This window comes from Lonchura striata, chromosome 19 (genome assembly GCF_046129695.1).
Source record: "Lonchura striata isolate bLonStr1 chromosome 19, bLonStr1.mat, whole genome shotgun sequence".
Classification (NCBI taxonomy): Eukaryota; Metazoa; Chordata; class Aves; order Passeriformes; family Estrildidae; genus Lonchura; species Lonchura striata.
The window spans coordinates 11,042,731-11,062,324 of NC_134621.1; the positions used below are offsets into that span (position 1 = coordinate 11,042,731).

At 63.2% G+C, this 19,594-nt stretch overlaps 2 protein-coding genes and 1 long non-coding RNA gene across 4 annotated transcripts; 2 read left to right on the plus strand and 1 right to left on the minus strand.

Annotated features, from left to right (window-relative positions):
* Positions 1-299: 299 nt before the first annotated feature.
* LOC110472499 (uncharacterized) lies at positions 300-5,629 on the minus strand. Of its 2 annotated transcripts, XR_013340960.1 has the most exons (5): positions 5,260-5,604; positions 3,751-4,304; positions 2,844-3,082; positions 2,056-2,124; positions 300-474 (listed from the first exon to the last, which is right to left on the minus strand). It is a non-coding gene; the product is annotated as an uncharacterized LOC110472499 (long non-coding RNA). The 2 variants fall into 2 exon arrangements; XR_013340959.1 differs by having other exon boundaries at positions 2,056-3,082; positions 5,260-5,629.
* A 4,252-nt stretch (positions 5,630-9,881) lies between these two features.
* RPL38 (ribosomal protein L38) lies at positions 9,882-11,483 on the plus strand. The gene is made up of 5 exons (XM_077787400.1): positions 9,882-9,943; positions 10,161-10,192; positions 10,433-10,493; positions 11,073-11,195; positions 11,386-11,483. Exons 1-5 carry the CDS (start codon positions 9,883-9,885, stop codon positions 11,409-11,411), a joined length of 303 nt encoding a protein of 100 aa, XP_077643526.1. The 5' UTR covers position 9,882; the 3' UTR covers positions 11,412-11,483.
* A 640-nt stretch (positions 11,484-12,123) lies between these two features.
* Positions 12,124-19,406, plus strand: TTYH2 (tweety family member 2). Its single transcript, XM_077787401.1, has 14 exons — positions 12,124-12,258; positions 12,817-12,989; positions 14,176-14,287; positions 15,199-15,419; positions 15,498-15,593; positions 15,676-15,748; positions 15,833-15,902; positions 16,046-16,101; positions 16,181-16,273; positions 16,347-16,439; positions 16,520-16,662; positions 16,758-16,943; positions 17,023-17,101; positions 18,332-19,406. The coding sequence occupies exons 1-14, from the start codon at positions 12,130-12,132 to the stop codon at positions 18,407-18,409; spliced, it is 1,602 nt and encodes a 533-aa protein (XP_077643527.1). The 5' UTR covers positions 12,124-12,129; the 3' UTR covers positions 18,410-19,406.
* Positions 19,407-19,594: the final 188 nt, after the last annotated feature.

The following is a 19,594-nucleotide window of genomic DNA, read 5'->3' on the forward strand; positions in this document are numbered from 1 at the left end:
AGGTGTTGAGCACCATGCCAGGAGGATCCTCTTCCTGCAGAGAGGAAATTTCATTTTAAAAGTGTTTCTTTTACCTTTTTTTTTTCTTTTTTAACATTTGTTATTTTAACCCAGAGGCCGTAAAGTTCTGAGCAGCAAAAGACTCTCTGAACTTCCCACCATGTGAGTGTCTTCCAATGGCCAGGCAGACACTTGACCCCTCATTTCCTTTTCCCATTCTGATATTTTAACCCAGAATTATTTTATTGCCCACTGTCACAAAAAAAAAAAAAAAAATTAAATTTAAAGAGAAAAGGAAGTGCCTAAGTAGTCATTTATTAACAGTTATAAGTATCATTAGGTAGAAAGATGTGGTAAAATATAGATTAGAGCGGGAAGAGCGGAGGATCCGAGTGCCATTTTTCCTGTTCAGCGTTGTCATTACACATCCCGGCGTGGCGGATCACAGCCATGATTAGTGGCATCAAATGACTCCTGAAAAATGATTATGTGCCATTAAAACCATCAGTCTGCCTGAAACCAGCACAAACAAATGGCCGTGCCGGGCATGAGGCAGCAGCTCCGGGGCCGCGGGATGTGATGGGAATCCCGGAGCCGCGGCGGATGGGGGCTGTGGGGGGCTGGGATGGGGTGGCAGTGACAGTCGGGGGTCCTGGGGGGTCCATGGGGGTGGCAGGGCGGGATCCGGTGGCAAGTGGCTTCCCCCACAGCAGGCTGTGGTTGTGGGGTGCCCCTGCTCCAGCTTCCTCTTTCCCTTTCGGCAGCTGAGGCTCCGCAATGGGGCCCGGGCAATCCCCTCACTGGGGAAAAGGCCTCCCTGCAAGGGCTGTGGCATCAGCCCCAGCACCCCAAACCATCACCCCAAACCGTTATCCCAACCTATTGTCCCCACCCAAACGTGTCACCCCAGATCCGTCACCCCGTTCCATAACCCCGACCCATGACCCCAATCATTCATCCCAACCCATCACCCCATTCCATAACCCCACCCATGATCCCAAATCATTCATCTCAACCCATCACCCCATTCCATAACCCCACCCATGATCCCAATTCTTCATCCCAACCCATCACCCCATTCCGTAACCCCGACCCATGACCCCAAATCATGCATCCCAACACATCACACCAATCCAGAACTCTGACCCATGACCCCAAATCACTCATCCCAACCCATCACCCCATTCCATAACTCTGACCCATAACCCCAAATCACTCTCTCAACCCATCACCCCCATTCTATAACCCCAAACCCATCATCCCCAATCTGTCACCCCAAATTCATCACTCCAAATCCACCACCCCATCTCCGTAACCCAAACCCACCATCCCAAATCCACCACCCCATCTCCGTAACCCAAATCAACGACCCCAAATCCATCACCCCAAATCCACCACCCCATCTCCAAATGGCCCCAAACCCATCACCCCAAATCCACCACCCCATCTCCAAATGGCCCCAAACCCATCACCCCAAATCCACCACCCCATCTCCGTAACCCAAATCAACGACCCCAAATCCATCACCCCAAATCCACCAACCCATCTCCATCACCCAAACCCATCACCCCAAATCCACCACCCCATCTCCAAATGGCCCCAAACCCATCACCCCAAATCCACCACCCCATCTCCATCACCCAAACCCACCATCCCAAATCCACCACCCCATCTCCATCACCCAAACCCACCATCCCAAATCCACCACCCCATCTCCATAACCCAAACCCATCACCCCAAATCCACCACCCCATCTCCATAACCCAAACCCACCATCCCAAATCCACCACCCCATCTCCGTAACCCAAACCAACGACCCCAGCCCATCGCCCCACCCCACCCCTGTGCCTGCGCTGTCCCAGCCCTTGCAGCCTTTCCCTCCCTGCTGTTCCCGCTTTCCGAGGACACAAATCCAGTTAGTCCGTCCAGGGAAGTGAAATCCAAATGTCACATCTGCCAGACGGCTCAATCGAGCCTATTGATTGTCACGGAGAATATTCGCACTTCATTCACCTACTTAGTCCCTTCCCCCAGGCACACAGGAATTCATCAAACCTTGTCACACCACATAATAATGCTCGTTCCCAGGTGTTGTCGCAGCAGCTCAGACTTTCCCCAGCCTTCCTGGGCAAGCAGGAATTTCGGGAAGAAAGGATTCGCCAGCAGAATAAATGTGACGTGCTGAGATGTGAATTAACCCTGTGGCAGCCCAGGGAGGGCTCGACCCCCTCCCCGTGCCCATGCAGAGGCTGCTCAGGCTTTGTTTCCAACTCCTCGGGGTTTTTGGTGACGGGAATGAAATTAAGTTGGGGAGAAAAGACATTTTCCCAATGTTGGGAGCCTTTTATTGGCGTGTCTGCACTGCCTTTGAACCTTTTGGAGCAGAGCAGGGAGGTGGCTGCTCCCCTTCTCCAGAGGGGAACCTGGGCAGGGAAGGAAATTCAGCAGGGAAGGAGATTGGGAGGAGAAGGAAAGGCTGGATGAGGAGCGGGGGTCCCTGCAGGGCTGGGGGGGCTGCAAGGCCTCATTGGGGTGAGCAGGATGCTGATGGGTCCCCAAGGGACGCGCAGAAAGGGGCAGGGTCACACTGGCACATCTGGTGTCATTGTCCCCACCCCCAGAGCTCTTCCGAGTGTCCCCTGTCCCTGCAGCACGTGGGTGGTGGCAGTCACCAGCCCTCGCCTTCTGGCTGAGACAAACGCGAAGCGGGAGCCGCTGCCCCCGAGCCACGTTTATTATTCATATTATTTGTGTGCTGATCTGACTCCGTGTAATGATTTAATCTGCTAATGGCCCCTGATTCAATCGCTCCTCTCCCGTTAATCTCCTCTTGCCGTTTGCACCTGATTTCCTGATTTTTCTGACGGCGTTTTGGCAGCTGAGGGTCGGGTTTGCAGCTTTCCACGGGCACGGTGCCACGGCAGGTCACGCAGGGGCTGTGAGGGATTCTGCAGAGCCACGGATGGCAGGGGGAGGAGGAGGAGGAGGCGGCAGCAGATCCCTGCCAAGGGAAAACTCCTGAGGCTGCTCAAACCTGGGGATCCAGAGGGCATCGGGGCAGGTCCCAGCTCCGGCAGCATCCCTGGACACAAAGGTGCCTTGGGGTGTAGGTGCTGGATGGGAGAAGCTGTTCTCCTCCTGGGAGAGCTCCTGGCATGCCAGCGTGCATCCCGTCCCAGTGACAGGGTGATGCTGGTCCGTGTGTCCCATCCCAGTGACAGAAGGGACCCTGCATCCCATCTCAGTGACAGGATGGTCCCTGCATCCCGTCCCAGTGACAGGGTGATGCTGGTCTGTGTCCCATCCCAGTGACAGAAGGGTCCCTGCGTACCATCCCAGTGGCAGAGTGATGCTGGTCCCTGTGTCCCATCCCAGTGACAGGGTGATGCTGGTCCGTGTGTCCCATCCCAGTGACAGAAGGGTCCCTGCATACCATCCCAGTGGCAGAGTGATGCCGGTCCCTGTGTCCCACCCCAGTGACAGGGTGGTCCCTGTATCCCATCTCAATGACAGGATGGTACCTGTGTCCCATCCCAGTGACAGAAGGGTCCCTGCGTACCATCCCAGTGACAGAATAGTCCCTGAATCCCACCCCAGTGACAGAGTGATCCCTGTGTCCCATCCCAGTGACAGGGTGATGCCGGTCCCTGTGTCCCACCCCAGTGACAGGGTGATCCCTGTATCCCATCTCAATGACAGGATGGTACCTGTGTCCCACCCCAGTGACAGAAGGGTCCCTGTGTCTCATACCAGTGACAGGGTGGTCCTTGCATCCCATCCCAGTGACAGGGTGGTCCCTGTGTTCCACTGCAGTGACAGAACAGTCCCTGCATCCTGTCCCAGTGACAGAGTGATCCCTGTGTCCCATCTCAGTGACAGGGTGGTCCCTGTGTCCCATCTCAGTGACAGGGTGGTCCCTGTGTCTCACCCCAGCGACAAGGCTGTGCTCGTCCCCTGCCTGTGCCATTGCCATTCCCCCCTCGCGCCACCAGGCTGATTTATGGAATCTCTGATTTATGGAAGCACAAGGATGCAATCAAGGCCGCGGCCCCGGAGGACGCGGCGGAGCTCGGACCGGGAGCCCGCGGCGGCGGAATGCCGATGGGGAGCGGGGCGGCGGGGCCCGCCGGGAAGATGGATCTCTGCTCCCGTGCCTGGAGATGCTCGCGGCAGGGCTGGAGGAGCGGGATGTGCTCCTGCTAATGGGCATGTGGTGTCAGGAGAGGGGACGCGCTGCATCCATAACGCCGGTGACAAATGCCATCCCTCCGGGAAGGAGCCTCCGAGGCGATGCAAATATCTCCCTGCAAAGACAACAGCGGCGTGGCGAGTGACAGGATTTGTCACCGGCTCCTGGGAAGGCGGCAGAGCCGCGCAGCCTCTGCCCTCGCCTCTGGGGAGCCCTGGGCACCCCGCTCCCCCCTCGATGCCGACACCCCGGCCCCGAGCAGCGATTCCCGGCGGCGATTCCCGGCCCGTGCCGGCTCCTCTCGCCTGACGCGAGCGGATTTTGGGAAGCAGTGGGTGGCGAGGGAGTACAGCTGCCGCTAAGTTATCCAAACGATTTATCTTAAGATTCATCCAGAATTCATGGCGCGGGAGCCTGGGCCGTGTCGGCCGTTAATATTCATGCGGATTCGGAGCAGCGTTAATCACGGCCGCTGACAATTGGCACTTCCCTTAATTGCCCGTGCAGCCGGCTCTGCCCGCCGCGTCCCTCCCCCTCCGGCCCCCCGGGATGGGTGCACGGTCACTGAATGTCCTCGCCCGGCTTTTTGTCCCCGTCTGGGTGTGGCAGGAGGGGCTGGTCCCCAACTCCCCGCTCGGAGCATCCCCAGCGCCCCGGGCTGAGCATCGCTGCGCCCGCACCGAGCTCGGGGGCCTGGCGCATCCCCGGGGGCTGTCGCTGTCACATCCCAGCGCGGGGACACGCATCTGGATCCCGGAGGAGCCGTGCCCTCGCTGCCGCTGTCTTCGTGGAGCATCCCCTGGATCCTGGGACAGCCTTATCCCACCGTGGGGACACGCGTGTGGGTGCAGCAGAGCTGTGTCCCCGCTGTGTCCCCGCCGTGTCCCCGCCGTGCCCGTGGCTGCTGGAGCATCCCCGGCACCCCGGGGCGGGCGGTCCTGGAGCAGCTCCCAGCGCACCCCGGCGCCCTCCCGCTCCTCCCCGGCACATGGAGACGTGTCGGGAGCGCGGCGGGGCCGCGGCCCGGCTGCCAGCCCGCCGGCTGCGGCCGCGGCCGTGGCTGGCGTTACCTGTCACCGCTGTCACTCCGCTGCCATCCCGCTGCCATCCCGCCAGCTGCTGCGGCGCGCCCGCGGAATGCCAATGAGGATCCGGGAGCCGAGAGGCGCCCCGGGGATGGGGGACAGCGTGTGCCACCGGCAGGGGTGGCAGCTGCCCCCAGCCAGGCGCTGAGACTCCCTGGTGACAGCCAGCGAGGTGGCACACGGCGGTGTCGCCAGCACGCACAGCCTCCCCGTCCCCTGGCAGGACACAGCCGTGGGGTCACTCTTGGGGCCCTGCACCCCAAAAGCAACTCCGGGAAGCAGCACATGGGGCTGGGACCCTCCCCCCATCCCATCCATCCCCCCGCAGAGCCAAAATAATCCCAAAAAACCCCTCAAACCCCGCCCCCAAAGCCTGGTGCCCCTCTCGCTGCTGCGGCTCTGGGCGGGTTTCAGCTGTCCGCGCGCTCTAATTGTCCTAATTAGATCGACAGGTTTTGATGAAGGTTTCACAAGGAAGCAGAAAGCGGGGAGGCAGGAGGAGATAATGGAATCGCAGATGACATTCCCGTCACCCAGCCTCTCCCACCGCCGCTGCTGCAGCCCGGTCGGAAAATTATGCGGAAGGGGGGAGGAAAATTATCATAATCTTCCTCTGCAGGATGAGACCAAATTCGGCTGGAGCCGAGAGGGGTGACAGGGAGCTGCTCTGTCCTCACCCGGCAGTGCCACCACGGTGTCACCCACCCGTGTCACACTCCACGTGCCGTGGTGCCAGCACCCACCGGGGCCTGGTCCGTGCCCGCCTGGCACTGCCCGCCCGTGGCAGCCCCATGGTGGGTGGGGGCTCCCTGCACCCCATCAGGTCCTGGATGTGTCCTGTGTCATCGCCGGGTCGCTACTGGTGACCCCGGTGGGTTTGGGGACATTGGGGGACATGTGAGGGACACACAGCACCTCACAGAGCAGATCCCCTCTGAGGGGCACAGAGGGGGACATTGGGGTGTCACCCCCCGGCTCCAGCTTCCCACAGCCCCCAAAACAATGGGAGGCAAAGCAGGGGCCGCTCCCCATCCGGATGCTGCTCCTGGCTCCCGTCTGGATGCTCTGCCCGGGCAGGATCCAGCCCAGCCCATCCCTAATTTAAAAATATCTCTGTATTCCAGAGCTTCCAGCAGTGCCCGGCGCCTGCAGGAAAACTTCCAGCCCGGTTTCCCCCTGCTCTGGCCACGCTGCGGTGCCAACTCCAAACCCCCAGCCCTGTGCTCCCCCTTCCCCAAATTTGTTGCCTCATTTCCAGGGCATTTCCATGAAAACAGGCGCTTTGTTTCTTGGGATTCAGCTCTGCCCCCGCTGCCTGTTCCCCCCTCAGCCTTTGTCCTCCACAAACAGGGAACAAAGGGGGAAGAGACAGGAAAACACCACGGAGCCTCCAAAAGGATTGGTTTGGGCCCCAAATTGCCCAAACAGATTGGTTTGGGCCCCAAATTGCCCAAACAGGCTGGTTTGGGTCCCAAATTGCCCGGTGTGAGCCGGGCTGATGGATGGGCCCAGGAGCTGCCCCAGGAGCCGATTGATGGCCCGGCACCGAGAGCTGAGCTCGCAGGAAAATGAGAGTGAAGGGGAGAAAAGAGGGAAATAGGGAGAGGTTCCTGTCCCTGCTAGTGCTAAGGGAGGGCAATCCACCTTTCTCCTCTGCTAAACTCGGGGAGAAATCAATTCCTGCTGCAGTTTGTGCCCAAATCTCCAGTGAACGTGTCCTGTCGTGTCTGCTGCTCCCTCTGCCAGCTCCCACCTCCACCTCCCGCACAATCGCTGTTCTGAGGGTTCCTTTACCAAGGAACAAACCAGGTGACAGTGACAGAGGTGCCAGCGTGGTGCCACCACCCTGGGCACGGTGTGGGGACACCCTGCTCTGTGTGTACAGCTGGGATTCTTCTGTTGGGAAGAATTCACGGGGAATTCCTTCCTGGAAGGAGCTGCCCATGGAGGTTTGGAGTGCCCATCCCTGGAGGTGCCCAAGGAAGGGCTGGAGGTGGCACTCAGAGCTCTGGGCTGGGGACAAGGTGGGGATCACAGCTTGGATTCTCTCCTGGAGGTCTTTTTCCACCTGATGGTGGGATTCTGCCGGGCGCTGGGCTGCACGGCTCCACCTGCCACACCCCAGCCGTGTCTCAGCCACTCGTGTCCCCCCCGGCTCCTCTCGGCCCAAACTGGGGCTCCAGTCCCGTTCCCGAGGACAGGGACACCTCCCGTGGGACCCCGAAACTGCGGCTGGCTGTAGAACCATGGAATGGTTTGGCTTGGAAGGACCTCAAAGCTCACCCAGTTCCAGCCTCGTGCTGCCAACACTGATAAGGTGATAAGGTGATTGATAAGGTGATAAGGTGATTGAGAAGGTGATAAGGTGATTGATAAGGTGATAAGGTGATTGAGAAGGTGATATCATCAGCGGGGACACCCTGCGGCACCTCCCTGCCCCCCGCGGGGGCTGCTGGGGTCCCTGGGGTCCCCAGGGGGGCCGAGGGACAGAGCCGGACCTGTGTGCCAGGTCCCCCAGGTGCCCCCCAGTGCCACCAGGTGCCCAAGGGCACCCGCAGCTCCTGGGAGGGGTGCTGGGAACGCTGGGGTGCCTTGGGGTGCCTCTGGAATCCCGTTTTTCCTCCATGTGGCTCCAAGGATTCTCTCTGGAGCTGCTGGAGAAGAGGAGGAGGAGGAGGAGGAGGAGGAAGGGGCAGGGTCCCCACTGTCCTCACAAACCCCACAGCAAGGGGCTTCAGGGCACCCCAAAACCACGAGGTTCGACCCCCCCCCCCCCCGCCCCACCCCCCGATCCTTTCACGGCGCTTCCCGAGCAGAATGCGAAGGATTTTTTAATCTAAATCTGGCAGTCGGAGGGTGAATTAAGGCCGTTAATTGAATTTCCTCCGGCGGCGGAGCCGGGCCGGGGGGAGGCGGCAGGAAGCGCATTTGATGTCTTAGAAAAGCTGCGGATTCCGAACGTGGTGGGGTTTGGGGTTGGGATTTTTTAATTTTATTATTTTTTTTTTAATTTAAAGTCGGTCGTAAAAAGAGCCCGACTTTGAGGAGCTAACGACTCTCATGAATTATTTTTGTTGATTTAGGCACCCACTCGGCTTTAAATATTATTAATAAAGGAAAAGTGATGACTTTCCCTGGAGAATGACGCCGCCCCGGGGGTGCAGGGGAGGGGGGACAGGCACCAGCCCCTTCCCCTGCTCCCACGGCGAGGCCGAGCTGCGTTTTGGGACACAAATGGGATTGTGGATGGACAAGGAGCCGGCTGGAATGGCCCCTCCGGAGGGTCAATGGCTCAGGGCGCTGATGGCCACCAGGGACCAGCGGTGACCCTCAGGGTCCTCTCTGGGGCCGGGGCTACTTCACATCTTCATTAATGACACAAATGAAGGGATCACCAAGTGACGGAATGGTTTGGGTGGGAAGAAACCCTAAACTCATCCCATTCCACCCCCTGACACCTTCCACTATCCCAGGCTGCTCCAAAACACCCAACCCCGCGGCCGCTGCCGGGGATGGGGCAGCGAGTGGAACAGGGTGAGCCTTAAGGTCCCTCCCAACCCGAATCATCCCGTGATCCCACAAAATCCCGGGATTCTGGGGTGCCTGGACGGTGCCTCAGCCCCATTCGGCGTCAGCATTCAGCCCCGGTGCCAGAACGGGCGCTTTTCACGCCACTTTAGTTTTATTGTTATGCCAAAAGCTTTAATTCGGGGCTGTCGTCCTCCCGCGCCGCTGATTTACGCCGCCAGGGGTTTAATTACACCATTCAGCATTTCTTAAAACATGAAAAACCGCTCGAGTTTGGGAGCAATTAAAAGGCAGCGGAGTAGATCAGCCCATCAGAGAGGAGATAAGTAAATCAAACCATTAAAAAGCTGGTTCGGCGGCGAGGGAGAAGGGTCCCAGCCCAAATCCATCTCCCGGCTGGGAGCCCTGGGCTGGCAGCTGCGGGTTTCACCCCAGTAAATGGGCTTGGAGCGATACTGGGAGCTCCTGGGGGGTTGTGACACATTGGGAGCGTCCCAGCAGCCCCAAAAGCCGGGCCAGCCGCACCCGGGGCTCGGCAGGAGGGGACGGGGACGGGGACGGGGATGGGGATGGGGATGGGGACGGGGATGGGGACGGGGATGGGGATGGGGACGGGGATGGGGACGGGGATGGGGACGGGGATGGGGACGGGGATGGGGATGGGGATGGGGACGGGGATGGGGACGGGGATGGGGATGGGGATGGGGATGGGGACGGGGATGGGGATGGGGATGGCGTTCTGCCTCCCGGGGGTCCTGCCCGGCGTTTTGGGGCGGTTCGCGCGGCTTTGGGGCTTTCGGCGGGATCGAAGCTCTCTCTTGCGGCAGACCCGATCCATTGCAGCCCTGCCCGGGTTACCGAGCGCGGCACCTCCCGGGGCTCCGCGGGGCGCAACCCCGCACGGACCGTCCCCAGAGATGCTGCGGCTCGGGAAACTGCGGGAAGCCCGCCCTGCCCGGCAGCTCCCGGCCGTGCCCAGCCGCCCGTCCCCGCCGCCCGCACCGGGGCTGAGCCGCCGCCGCCGCCTCAGCGCCGCCGCCGCCATCCGATGCTTTTTGTCCGCCGCCCGCGCCGTAGGAAATGAACCGTGCCGGATGCGGAAGTGCCGCCTCCACTTCCGGTTTGTTCGCAGCGGCTGCGGGTGAGCCATGGCGGCCGGGGGGAACCGGGCTGGAGCGGGGGGGGGGGTGCCCAGGGGAATCCGCCGCCATCCGCGGCCTCGCGGCACCGGGCGGCCCCGCGGCGGATCGGAGCGGGGGAGGGGGCGCGGGGACACCCGATGGCGGGCGGGGGGCGGGGGCGGGGGACGCGATGGCGAGGGGATGCGCTGACACCATCTTGGCCCGTTTCTGCCGCAGGTTGGAGTTGTCGAAGCCGGGCTGGGACCATGGTGAGGCTGGAGCGGCAGGGAGGGGAGGGAGGGGTCCCCGAGTGAGGGAGGGGCGGCTCCGGGGGTCTCTGGGGTGCAGGGCGGGTCTGCGGCTGCGGAAGGAGCAGAGCGCGTCCCCGGCGGGGCTGCAGGCCCGCACGCTGTCCCTGCCCGTGGCACCGGCTGCACCCCGGTGAGCTTTGGGGGCCCTTCCAACGGGGGGCATTCCGACATTGCACGAGCTTGTGTTTGGCTCCGCAGCCTCGCAAGATTGAGGAGATCAAGGACTTCCTGCTGACGGCGCGGCGGAAGGACGCCAAGTGTGAGTGGGGGGCTCTGGGCAGGGCTGGGGCTGCGCTCGGGGGGCTCCTTGCCCGGGGAACGCCGCGGGCTCGGGGCTGGCCCGGTGTGGCTGTGCCTCCGTGACCCAGGTCGCTCCTGTGGGGCTCCAGGGGGGTTTCCCGGGGAATGCTGTTCCCAGCTGTGCATTCCCACCGCGGCTCCCTGGCAGCAATTCCCAAATATTCCCCTGCTTTGTGGGGTGGTGCCGTGTGGAGTGCTGGAGTTCTGTCACCACAGGTGATTGATTCGTCATCCTCAACGGGAGATTGTTGTTGCCACCACAAAATGAGGATGATTGAGGATAATTTAACCGTGTCTCACTGTTGAGCAACACGGGAAGAGTTTTCCCTCTTCTCCCTCTTGTTTGGAACTGGCTGTCGCAGAATCTCTCAGGAATCCTGCGAGAAGGGAGAGTTGAGCACTGGGAGAGCCCTCACAGAGCTTTTTCCTCCCCATCCTCGCTCTGGATGGAGCTGGAGGTTTCTGCACGGGGCGGGCAGTGGATTGGCTTTCCCAGGGCTGACATTGGGGTGTCCCTGCTGTCCCCTCCACCCCACAGCTGTCAAGATCAAGAAGAACAAGGACAATGTGAAGTTCAAGGTGCGCTGCAGCCGGTACCTCTACACCCTGGTCATCACCGACAAGGAGAAGGCTGAGAAGCTGAAGCAGTCCCTGCCCCCAGGTATCCTGGGAGTCTCCTGTTGGGTTGGGATTGAGGAGTCCCCTCCCTGTGGAAGGGTCCCTGGAATTGGTGTCACCACCAGTGCCTGGCCTGGGTCACTGCGTGGTGTTCCCCCGGGGCTGGAGGGCTCCAGGCACCCCTGCCGTGCCTGAGCCCTCCCCAAAGTCCATGTCCTCTCTCTCCTCCCCAGGTCTGGCCGTGAAGGAGCTGAAATGAGCCGGGACCAGCTGTGTACCTGTTGGATTCTCTGTGTTTGTTAAAAGAAATAAAAAACTGTTCCTGGTGTCACGTTTGCTGTTTCACAACTTGCTGTTCCTGGCCCTGCAGCCACTCTGGGCGTCCTGGGGCTGATGTTGCTCCCAGCAGAGGGGCGCAGGGGCCGGTTCTGGTACCTGTGGGCACGGAGGAGTCACCATACCTGGGGCCACCATTGTTGTGGTGGCGCTGGGGTGGCAGCTGGGGAGGGGGCCAGCGGGACCTGGGGCTGGCCCGCAGGGTGTCCTCTGCGCGGTGTCCTCCGCAGCAGGGCTGCAGGTGCTGTACTGCCCCTACAGCAGGGGGTTGGGGCGCGGTGTCGCCGTGCGGGGTTGTCACCGTGCGGGGCTGTCACCGTGCGGGGCTGTCACGGTCCGGGGCTGTCACCGTGCGGGGCTGTCACCGTGCGGGGCAGTCGCGGTGCGGGGCTGTCACCGTGCGGGGCTGTCACGGTGTGGGGCTGTCACCGTGCGGGGCTGTCACGGTGCGGGGCTGTCGCCGTGCGGGGCTGTCACCGTGCGGGGCAGTCGCGGCGCGCCGTCCCTGCCGGGCGGGCGGGGCGGGGCGCGGGGCGGTGCCGGTGGGCGGCTCCCGGGGCGTGTCCGGGGCGGGCGGGCAGAGCCCGCGGCGTGGCGGCACCGCCGCCCCCCGCCCGGCAGCGCGGCGACCCCGGCCCGCCATGGGGCCCGGCCGCGCCGATTACCTGGCGCCCTGGTGGGCGGCCTGGCTGCACGGGCTCCCGCACCGCGGCCCGCGCCTGCAGCCCGTGCCCAGCGCCTTCCGCCCGCAGGACCCCGACTACCAGCAGGTACCGGGCGGGACCCCCGCGCCCCCCGCGCCCCCCGCGCCGCGTCCCGCTCGCCCCGCGCCCCCCGCGCCGCTCGCCGCCCTCTCCCTTTGTGCGCTCTGATCTCTCGGCGCACAAAGCGCCTTTCATCGCCCGGCCCCCCCCGGGCGCCCGGCACCGGCACCCCGGCCCCGCCGCTGCCCTCCCGGCCTCACCGCCCCCTCCGCTGCTCCTCAGCCCCCGCCTGCCCCCGGAGCGGCCGCGGGCATCCCGGGGCACAGCCCGCCGTGACCCTGCGTGCGGAGGGGGCGCAGCGCCGCGGTCCCGGTGCCCACCGTCCCGGCAAGGGGCGGCTGCACCGCCGGCTCGGCCACCGCGGCCTGGGGGCCCTGCGTGGGAATGGGGACGGGGACGGGGACAGGGACGGGGACGGGGACGGGGACAGGGACGGGGACGGGGACGGGGACGCTTCTTCCTCTTCCTCATGTGACAGTCCCGTGGGGCGCGGAACGCGGCCGCATCCCAGCCACGCGAGCGGGTCACGGGCACGGCTGCTGATTGTCCCCTCTCTCCTGCCAGTCGCTGCTTTTCCTGGGCTTGGTGGCCGCCGTGTGCCTCGGCCTCAACCTCCTCTTCCTCACCGTGTACCTGATCTGCCTGTGCTGCTGCAAGAGGGACCAGGACCCCGAGACCAAGCGGCCCCACTCGTGTTGTGTCACCTGGATGGCCGTCACCGCCGGGCTCATCTGCTGGTGAGGACGGGGACAGGGACCTGCTGCTGTCCCCCTGTCACAGAGGGGACTCTGCGCTCCAGCCACGAGCCGCTTTAATTAGATCTGTGCAGTAAATGTGCTCCATCCCTGCCTCCTCCCGTGCAGCTGCTGGGGCAGCCCCAGGGAGCAGCTGCGGGCCAGCCCCAGCCCCGTGTCCCTGTCACGGCTGTGCCGCCTTCCCGGCTAATCCCGGGCGGGAGCGCAGCCGGTCGCTAATCCCAGCCCAGAGCAGATGGCGGGCGGCAGCGTGACCCAGCTGGCAGCTCCCCTGTGCCCGACCTTAATTGCAACCACAACAATTAGACAACGGGACGCTTCTTCACCCAGCGCCGCTCTGGGGCTTTCCAAGCCCACCTCGGCTTGGGGCGGCCGTGGCTGGGAGGATCCCCAGGGCGGCCATCCCAAATGTCCCCCGGCGTGGCCAGCCTGGGGGGGAGCAGGATGGGCCGTGAGCCCCTTCGGCTGCCTGGCCACGACCCTCGCTCCAGACAAAGGGAGCTGTGCTGGGGCGGAGCGTGATGGCTGCCTGCGAGCCTCGCAGGGAGCAGGGAAACAGGGAGACGGGGAAACGGCACTGATGAGCTCAGCAAGCTCCCAGCCATGGCAGGGGGCCACTCTGCAGCTCCTGGGGGCTTCAACCCCCCCAGCAGCCGGTTGGTGGCCGTCCAAGGGCTAATGCTGGCCATTAGCAGGCTGGTGTCTCTCGGTTGTACCGGGGTTTGGCGAGCACCGTGTGCACCGGCCACGCGTGGGCACGTGCACAGCCAGGACACGGCCGTGGGCACCTCTGTCCTCAGAGCCAGCTCTGAGCTCCATCCCAGCTGCATGGGGAGCTCTGCAGCAGCTGCAGGGAGCTCGCCACAGGGCCTGGAGCCACGGCGCTTCCAGTGGATTCCCCTAATCTGCCTGGCCCAGCCCCTCCGCCCTCAATCTCCCGGGGTTTGGCAGGAGGAGCTTCCAAGCCACCGTGCCCACGGAGCAGCTCTGGCTGCTGGCTCTGGAGCAGGTTCCATCATGGTGCTGTCCCTGTCCCCCGTCTCTGCCCGGCCGTTGGTGGGCTGTCCCCCAAAAGCAGGGGAGTGTCCCCTGTCCGGCCAGCGTCGCAGGGGGAGCGTGTCCCTCCCCTCTCAGACCCCTCTCATCAGGGTCCCCTCTCTGCCCACAGTGCGGCCGTTGGCATCGGCTTCTATGGGAACAGCGAGACCAACGACGGGGTTTTCCAGCTGCTCTATGCCCTGGACCATGCCAACCAGACCCTGACTGGCATCGACTCCCTGGTAGGGCCATGGCCCCCAGGGTGCCTCAGCGCCCTGTTCTGGGTTTGGGAAGCACCAGGGAGGGACGTCCGGCTGCTCCGGCCGAGCCCCCGGGGTGGCTGTGCCGGCCGAGCGCGGGAGGGTGACGTCACCCCACAGAATGGGACCTTTGTGGCCCAGCAGGGCCGGGCCGGGGCCGTGGCAGGGCTGTTCTGAGGGCACTGCGGGCTGGGGTGGAGCTGCTCTCCTGGAGAAAGCGTTCCAGGGATGGCACACACGGCCCTGCCAGGCTGCTGGGTGCTGACCATCCAGGGTACTGACCATCCCAGGGCACTGACCATCCAGGGCACTGACCATCCCAGAGCACTGACCGTCCCAGGGCACTGACCATCCCAGGGGCTGACCATCCCGGGGACTGACCATCCAGGGCACTGACCGTCCCAGGGCACTGATCATCCAGGGGACTGACCATCCTGGGGCACTGACCATCCCGGGGACTGACCATCCCAGAGCACTGACCATCCAGGGCACTGACCATCCCAGGGACTGACCATCCCAGGGACTGACCATCCCAGGGACTGACCATCCCAGGGCACTGACCATCCCGGGGACTGACCATCCCAGGGACTGACCATCCCAGGGCACTGACCATCCAGGGGCACTGACCATCCCAGGGCACTGACCATCCAGGGCACTGACCATCCCAGAGCACTGACCGTCCCAGGGCACTGACCATCCAGGGCACTGACCATCCCAGGGCACTGACCATCCCAGGGGCTGACCATCCCGGGGCACTGACCATCCCAGGGCACTGACCATCCCGGGGACTGACCATCCCGGGGCACTGACCATCCCAGGGGCTGACCATCCCAGGGCACTGACCATCCAGGGGACTGACCATCCCAGGGCACTGACCATCCTGGTGGCCGCAGGTTGCCAGCACCACGCTGCAGATGCAGGGAGCGCTGGAGCAGCACCTGGCACGGCTGAACGAGCTCCTGGCCTCGCGGGGGGATTACCTGCAGACCCTCAAGTTCACCCAGCAGCTGGCTGGCAGCATTGTCCTGCAGCTCCAGGGGCTGCCGGCCTGGCGGGGTGTCAGCGCTGACCTCACCGAGCTGTCGGGACAGGTGGCCTATGTCGAGTATTACCGGTGAGCTCCAGCGTCCTGGGATGTCCCAGAGGGGCTGGGGAGGTGGCCATGTGTGACAGAGCCTTCCTCTACACCCAGGTGGTTGGCTTACCTGCTCTTCTTCATCCTCGTCCTCACCGTCTGCCTGCTGGCCTGCCTGGGGCTGGCCAAGCACTCCCGCTGCCTCCTGCTCATGTGAGTACCCTGGGCACGGCCTCGGGGGGCTCAGGGGACCCCCAGCCATGCTCCCCACTCGTGCTGCCCACTCTCCCTGCAGGATGCTGTGCTCTGGGCTGCTCATGCTGGTCCTCAGCTGGGCCTCCATGGCCGTGGACACGGCGGCCGCGGTGGTGAGTGGGGCAGGAGGGGAGGGAAGGGCTGCCTGGGGCTGTGCCGAGCGCTGCGGCCGTCAGTGACGTCCCTCTGCCCCACAGGGCACCAGCGACTTCTGCGTGGCCCCGGACAAGTTCATCATGAACCAGACGGATGATGAGATCAGCGCAGGTGAGGGCTGGCTGTCAGGTGGAGGCAAGCACGGGCAGGACCCCAAAACCCACCTGGGGGTCCAGTGCCCCCCACTGCCACTGTCCCGCCACAGCTCCCTGTGCCCCAGGGTGCTCCTGCTGACATTCCCATTCTCTCTGCAGAGGTGGTTCATTATTACCTGTACTGTGACCAGAGCCTGAGCAGCCCCTTCCAGCAGGTACAGGGGGGTTGGGCACCCCTTTGGTGCTGCCTGGGGCTGGTGGGGGTCTGTGACTGTTCCCCACTCCCCCCTGCAGGCTCTCACCATGTTCCAGCGCTCGCTGACCACCATGCAGATCCAGATCCAGGGACTCATCCAGTATGCACTGCCCCTCTTCCCCACAGCTGAGGTACAGGAGGGGCGAGCAGGGATCCCCATCCCTCTCTGCTCCCCAGAGCTGCCTAACCCCCCTTTTCCCACAGAAAGACCTGCTGGGGGTCCAGAAGCTCCTCAACTCCTCGGAGACCAGCCTGCACCAGCTGACAGCCCTGCTGGACTGCCGGGGGCTGCACAAGGTGAGGGGGGAGCTGACTGGGGACCACCTCTGGGGTCCCCCTGCGGTGCCACCAGCGCTGCCCTGCCTGTGTCCCACCAGGATTACCTGGATGGCCTCATCGGGATCTGCTACGACGGCGTGGAGGGGCTGCTCTACCTGGGGCTCTTCTCCCTGCTGGCGGCCGCTGCCTTCTCCACCGTGATCTGCGCGGCCCCGCGCGCCTGGCAGCAGCTGGCCGGGCGGTGCGTGTGCCCCCAGACCCCTGCCCTCACCCTGGGCACACACACACCCCCGCTTTGGCAGCCGGGGCGCGAGTGCCAGCGCCTTGTCCCCGCAGGGAGCGGGACTACGACGACATGGACGAGGAGGACCCGTTCAACCCCCAGGCGCGGCGCATCGCGGCGCACCGCCCGCCCCGGGGGCAGCTGCGCAGCTTCTGCAGCTACAGCAGCAGCCTGGGCAGCCAGAGCAGCCTGCAGCCCCCGGCGCAGACCGTGTCCAACGCCCCCGTCTCCGAGTACATGTGAGACCCCCCGAGCCCCCAGCATGGTCAGGGAGCCCTGCTGGGGACGGGGGTGACGGGGGTCTCGCTGTGCCCCCAGGAACCAGGCCGTGCTCTTCGGAGGGAACCCCCGCTACGAGAACGTGCCCCTCATCGGCAGGGGCTCTCCTCCCCCCACGGTACGATGGGCGGCCGAGGCCAGACCCTTGTGACACCCCGGGGAGGTCACTCTGCATCTGCTGGGGAGGGCAGGGACAGGAGATCCTGGTCCCTCCTGCCCAGGCCTAGCGCCATTCCCAGCCACCCGCGGGGAGGGGGCACAGCCACATGCTGGGGGACACCAAAAGAAGCCTCCCCTCCCTCCCTTCCCTGTGCTTCCTCTCCATCCTGGCTCTCAGAGGATGCTCCTCGCAGTCTCACCCTTTACATTCCCATTTCCCTGCTCGTTAATCCTGCCCTGTCTGGTATTGCTGCTTCATTTTTTTATTCCTTGTCTTTTTTTTCCCCCTTTTTTTTTCTTTGTTTTTTCTTTTTTTTTTTTTTTTTGTGATTTCTTTTAATTTTTTGCATCCATTATTTTGGAGCTAAGTTGCCCATCAAGAGTAAGTTCAGCCCCTTCCTTCTCCCTCCTTATCCCGGGGCAGCAGCCAGGTTCTCCCCTCCTCCTCACCCTTCCACACCTCCCACCATCCCCTTTTCCTGCTTGGCTTTTGGGGTGCAGAGACTCAGGGAGGGGGGAAAGGTCCCTGTCTCCATCCCTGCAGCAGTGAAACCCCTCCCAGGCAGGATATGGCTCCAGGAATGCTGCCATGGCAGGAATACTGTCACTCTCCTCCAGGGAATGATTTTTTCTGTCAGGTGGAAGCTTGGATCCCATCTCCCAGACCTGGCAGCTGGCGAGAGCCTCCTCCCAGGGGGGGAACACGAGTGGGGGGATTAATTGGAACGCTTCTCCCAGCCCTGAATAGTCTAATTTACCCTGGATTCAGATCCCTGAGGAAAGGCTTTCTGAGTCCAGAATAACAAACTCGGAATAATCTTCCTTAATGCCTGCCCGGGATGATGCTCCCTGCTGGGAAATCCTGGAGGAATGTGGTCTGGGGAGGGGCTGGAGGCTTGGGCTCGCTGGCATCCTACAGACACACCCCCACGGGCAGATTTGGGATGAATTTGGGAAGGTGGATGAACCTGGGAAGGGACAAAGCAGAGCTGGATGGGCTGGAAGGGTTTTGGCTGGGAGAGGGGGGGTTTTGTCTCCCCCAGCCCTCAGGGGCTGAGAGCAGGCTCTGACCCTTTCCGTGCCCACCTGGCAGATTAATCCCAAATTAATTTGGGATTAGCCCAGATGGGAACGCCCCACGGGGCTGCGTGGGGCCTTCTGGGGTGCTGACCCCCGTGTGCCCCCCCAGTACTCCCCGAGCATGAGGGCCACGTACCTGGCGGTCACCGATGAGCACGTGCGGCACCGTGGCGACTTCCCGGCCTAGGAGGACATCCCGCCGGGAAACCAAAGAGCCTGGAGGGAGAGCACGGGGTAGGAGACACGGCAGGGCTGGAGGATGAGCCTGGAGCCCTCCAGCAGCCGCTGCCCTGGGCACCCCGCGTCCTGCTGCCCCACGGAGCGCAGGGGGCTCTCCGCCGGCTCCTGCTGTCCCCGCGGCAGCTCGGAACGTTCCGGAGCGCAGAGCCCGGGCCAGGCTGCCCCGGGGTGCGGGCAGGGGCAGCACCAACCACTCGTGATGCCAGCCCCTTCCCGAGCCCTGCCCCAGCGCCCCTCGCTGCCCCAGCCTTCCCGGGATGAGGAATCACCGATGTTTTGGCCTTGCTGGTTTCCCTGCGCTTCGCCCCCGGGATTTGGGAGGTGCTGGCTCTGTTCCAGGAAGGGGTCGCTGCAGTGGGGTTTGTAGCGGGTTTTTGGGGTGGGTTTAGGCTCTTTTTGGCTCCCCCCCCGGGCAGGTTTGGGCTGGGGCAGGCTCCCCTCCTCCTGCAGCCCTGGAGTGGTCACACGTCCCCTGGGAGAGGGACGAGAGCTGCTGGGAAGGGACAACATGGACCTGCCAGCCTGGGAGGCTCATCCAGCATTTCCAGGGCTCCAGGGTGAGCAGCTGGGAGAGCAGTGCGAGCTGAAGGTGGCCCTTTGGGGCTGCCCTTTGGCACACGGATCCCCAGGAAAGCCCCTTCCCCCTGGAGCAGGGATGGACCCCCCGCCCCACCCACCCAGACCCAAAGGGTGCAGACAGGGCCAGGACATGCCCCTGACTCCTCGTCTCCGTATTCCCTGTGACTAGCATCCCTCCCCTTGGCGAAATTCCGAGGGATTTTTGTTTATTTTTTTGGCTTTTAACGTTTCCATGTACCGGTACTGGTAGAAGAGCTGTTGTAACCGCATGTGAACTAACAGAAGGGCTCCGGCTGGGAGCTGGAGTCCGGCTGGATTTGTTTGTGCCCTCTTGGGGAGAAAAGATAATAAACATTTGGACTAAACCGCCGTCTCCCGTGCGGGTTTTTGGGGGGATAATCATTTTTTTGGGGGTTATTCCGTGTTCTGGGCGCTTCCGCTTTGACCTTCCCAACACGGCGGGAGGTCACGTGACGCCGCGCGCCGCCGCCATTGCGGGGAGGTCGGGGTCACGTGACGGCTGTGCCGACGTCACGTGACGGGCGTCACGCGG

What these genes read in the sequence shown, in the direction of transcription:
- RPL38 (XM_077787400.1), top strand. Translation starts at nt 9,883, where the DNA reads ATGAACCGTGCCGGATGCGGAAGTGCCGCCTCCACTTCCGGTTTGTTC. An exon ending in GAAGCCGGGCTGGGACCATG is followed by an intron (nt 10,193 to 10,432) that starts GTGAGGCTGGAG and finishes TTGGCTCCGCAG; the next exon opens with CCTCGCAAGATTGAGGAGAT. An exon ending in GCGGCGGAAGGACGCCAAGT is followed by an intron (nt 10,494 to 11,072) that starts GTGAGTGGGGGG and finishes TCCACCCCACAG; the next exon opens with CTGTCAAGATCAAGAAGAAC.
- TTYH2 (XM_077787401.1), top strand. Translation starts at nt 12,130, where the DNA reads ATGGGGCCCGGCCGCGCCGATTACCTGGCGCCCTGGTGGGCGGCCTGG. An exon ending in ACTGCCGGGGGCTGCACAAG is followed by an intron (nt 16,440 to 16,519) that starts GTGAGGGGGGAG and finishes GTGTCCCACCAG; the next exon opens with GATTACCTGGATGGCCTCAT. An exon ending in GGGGCTCTCCTCCCCCCACG is followed by an intron (nt 17,102 to 18,331) that starts GTACGATGGGCG and finishes GTGCCCCCCCAG; the next exon opens with TACTCCCCGAGCATGAGGGC.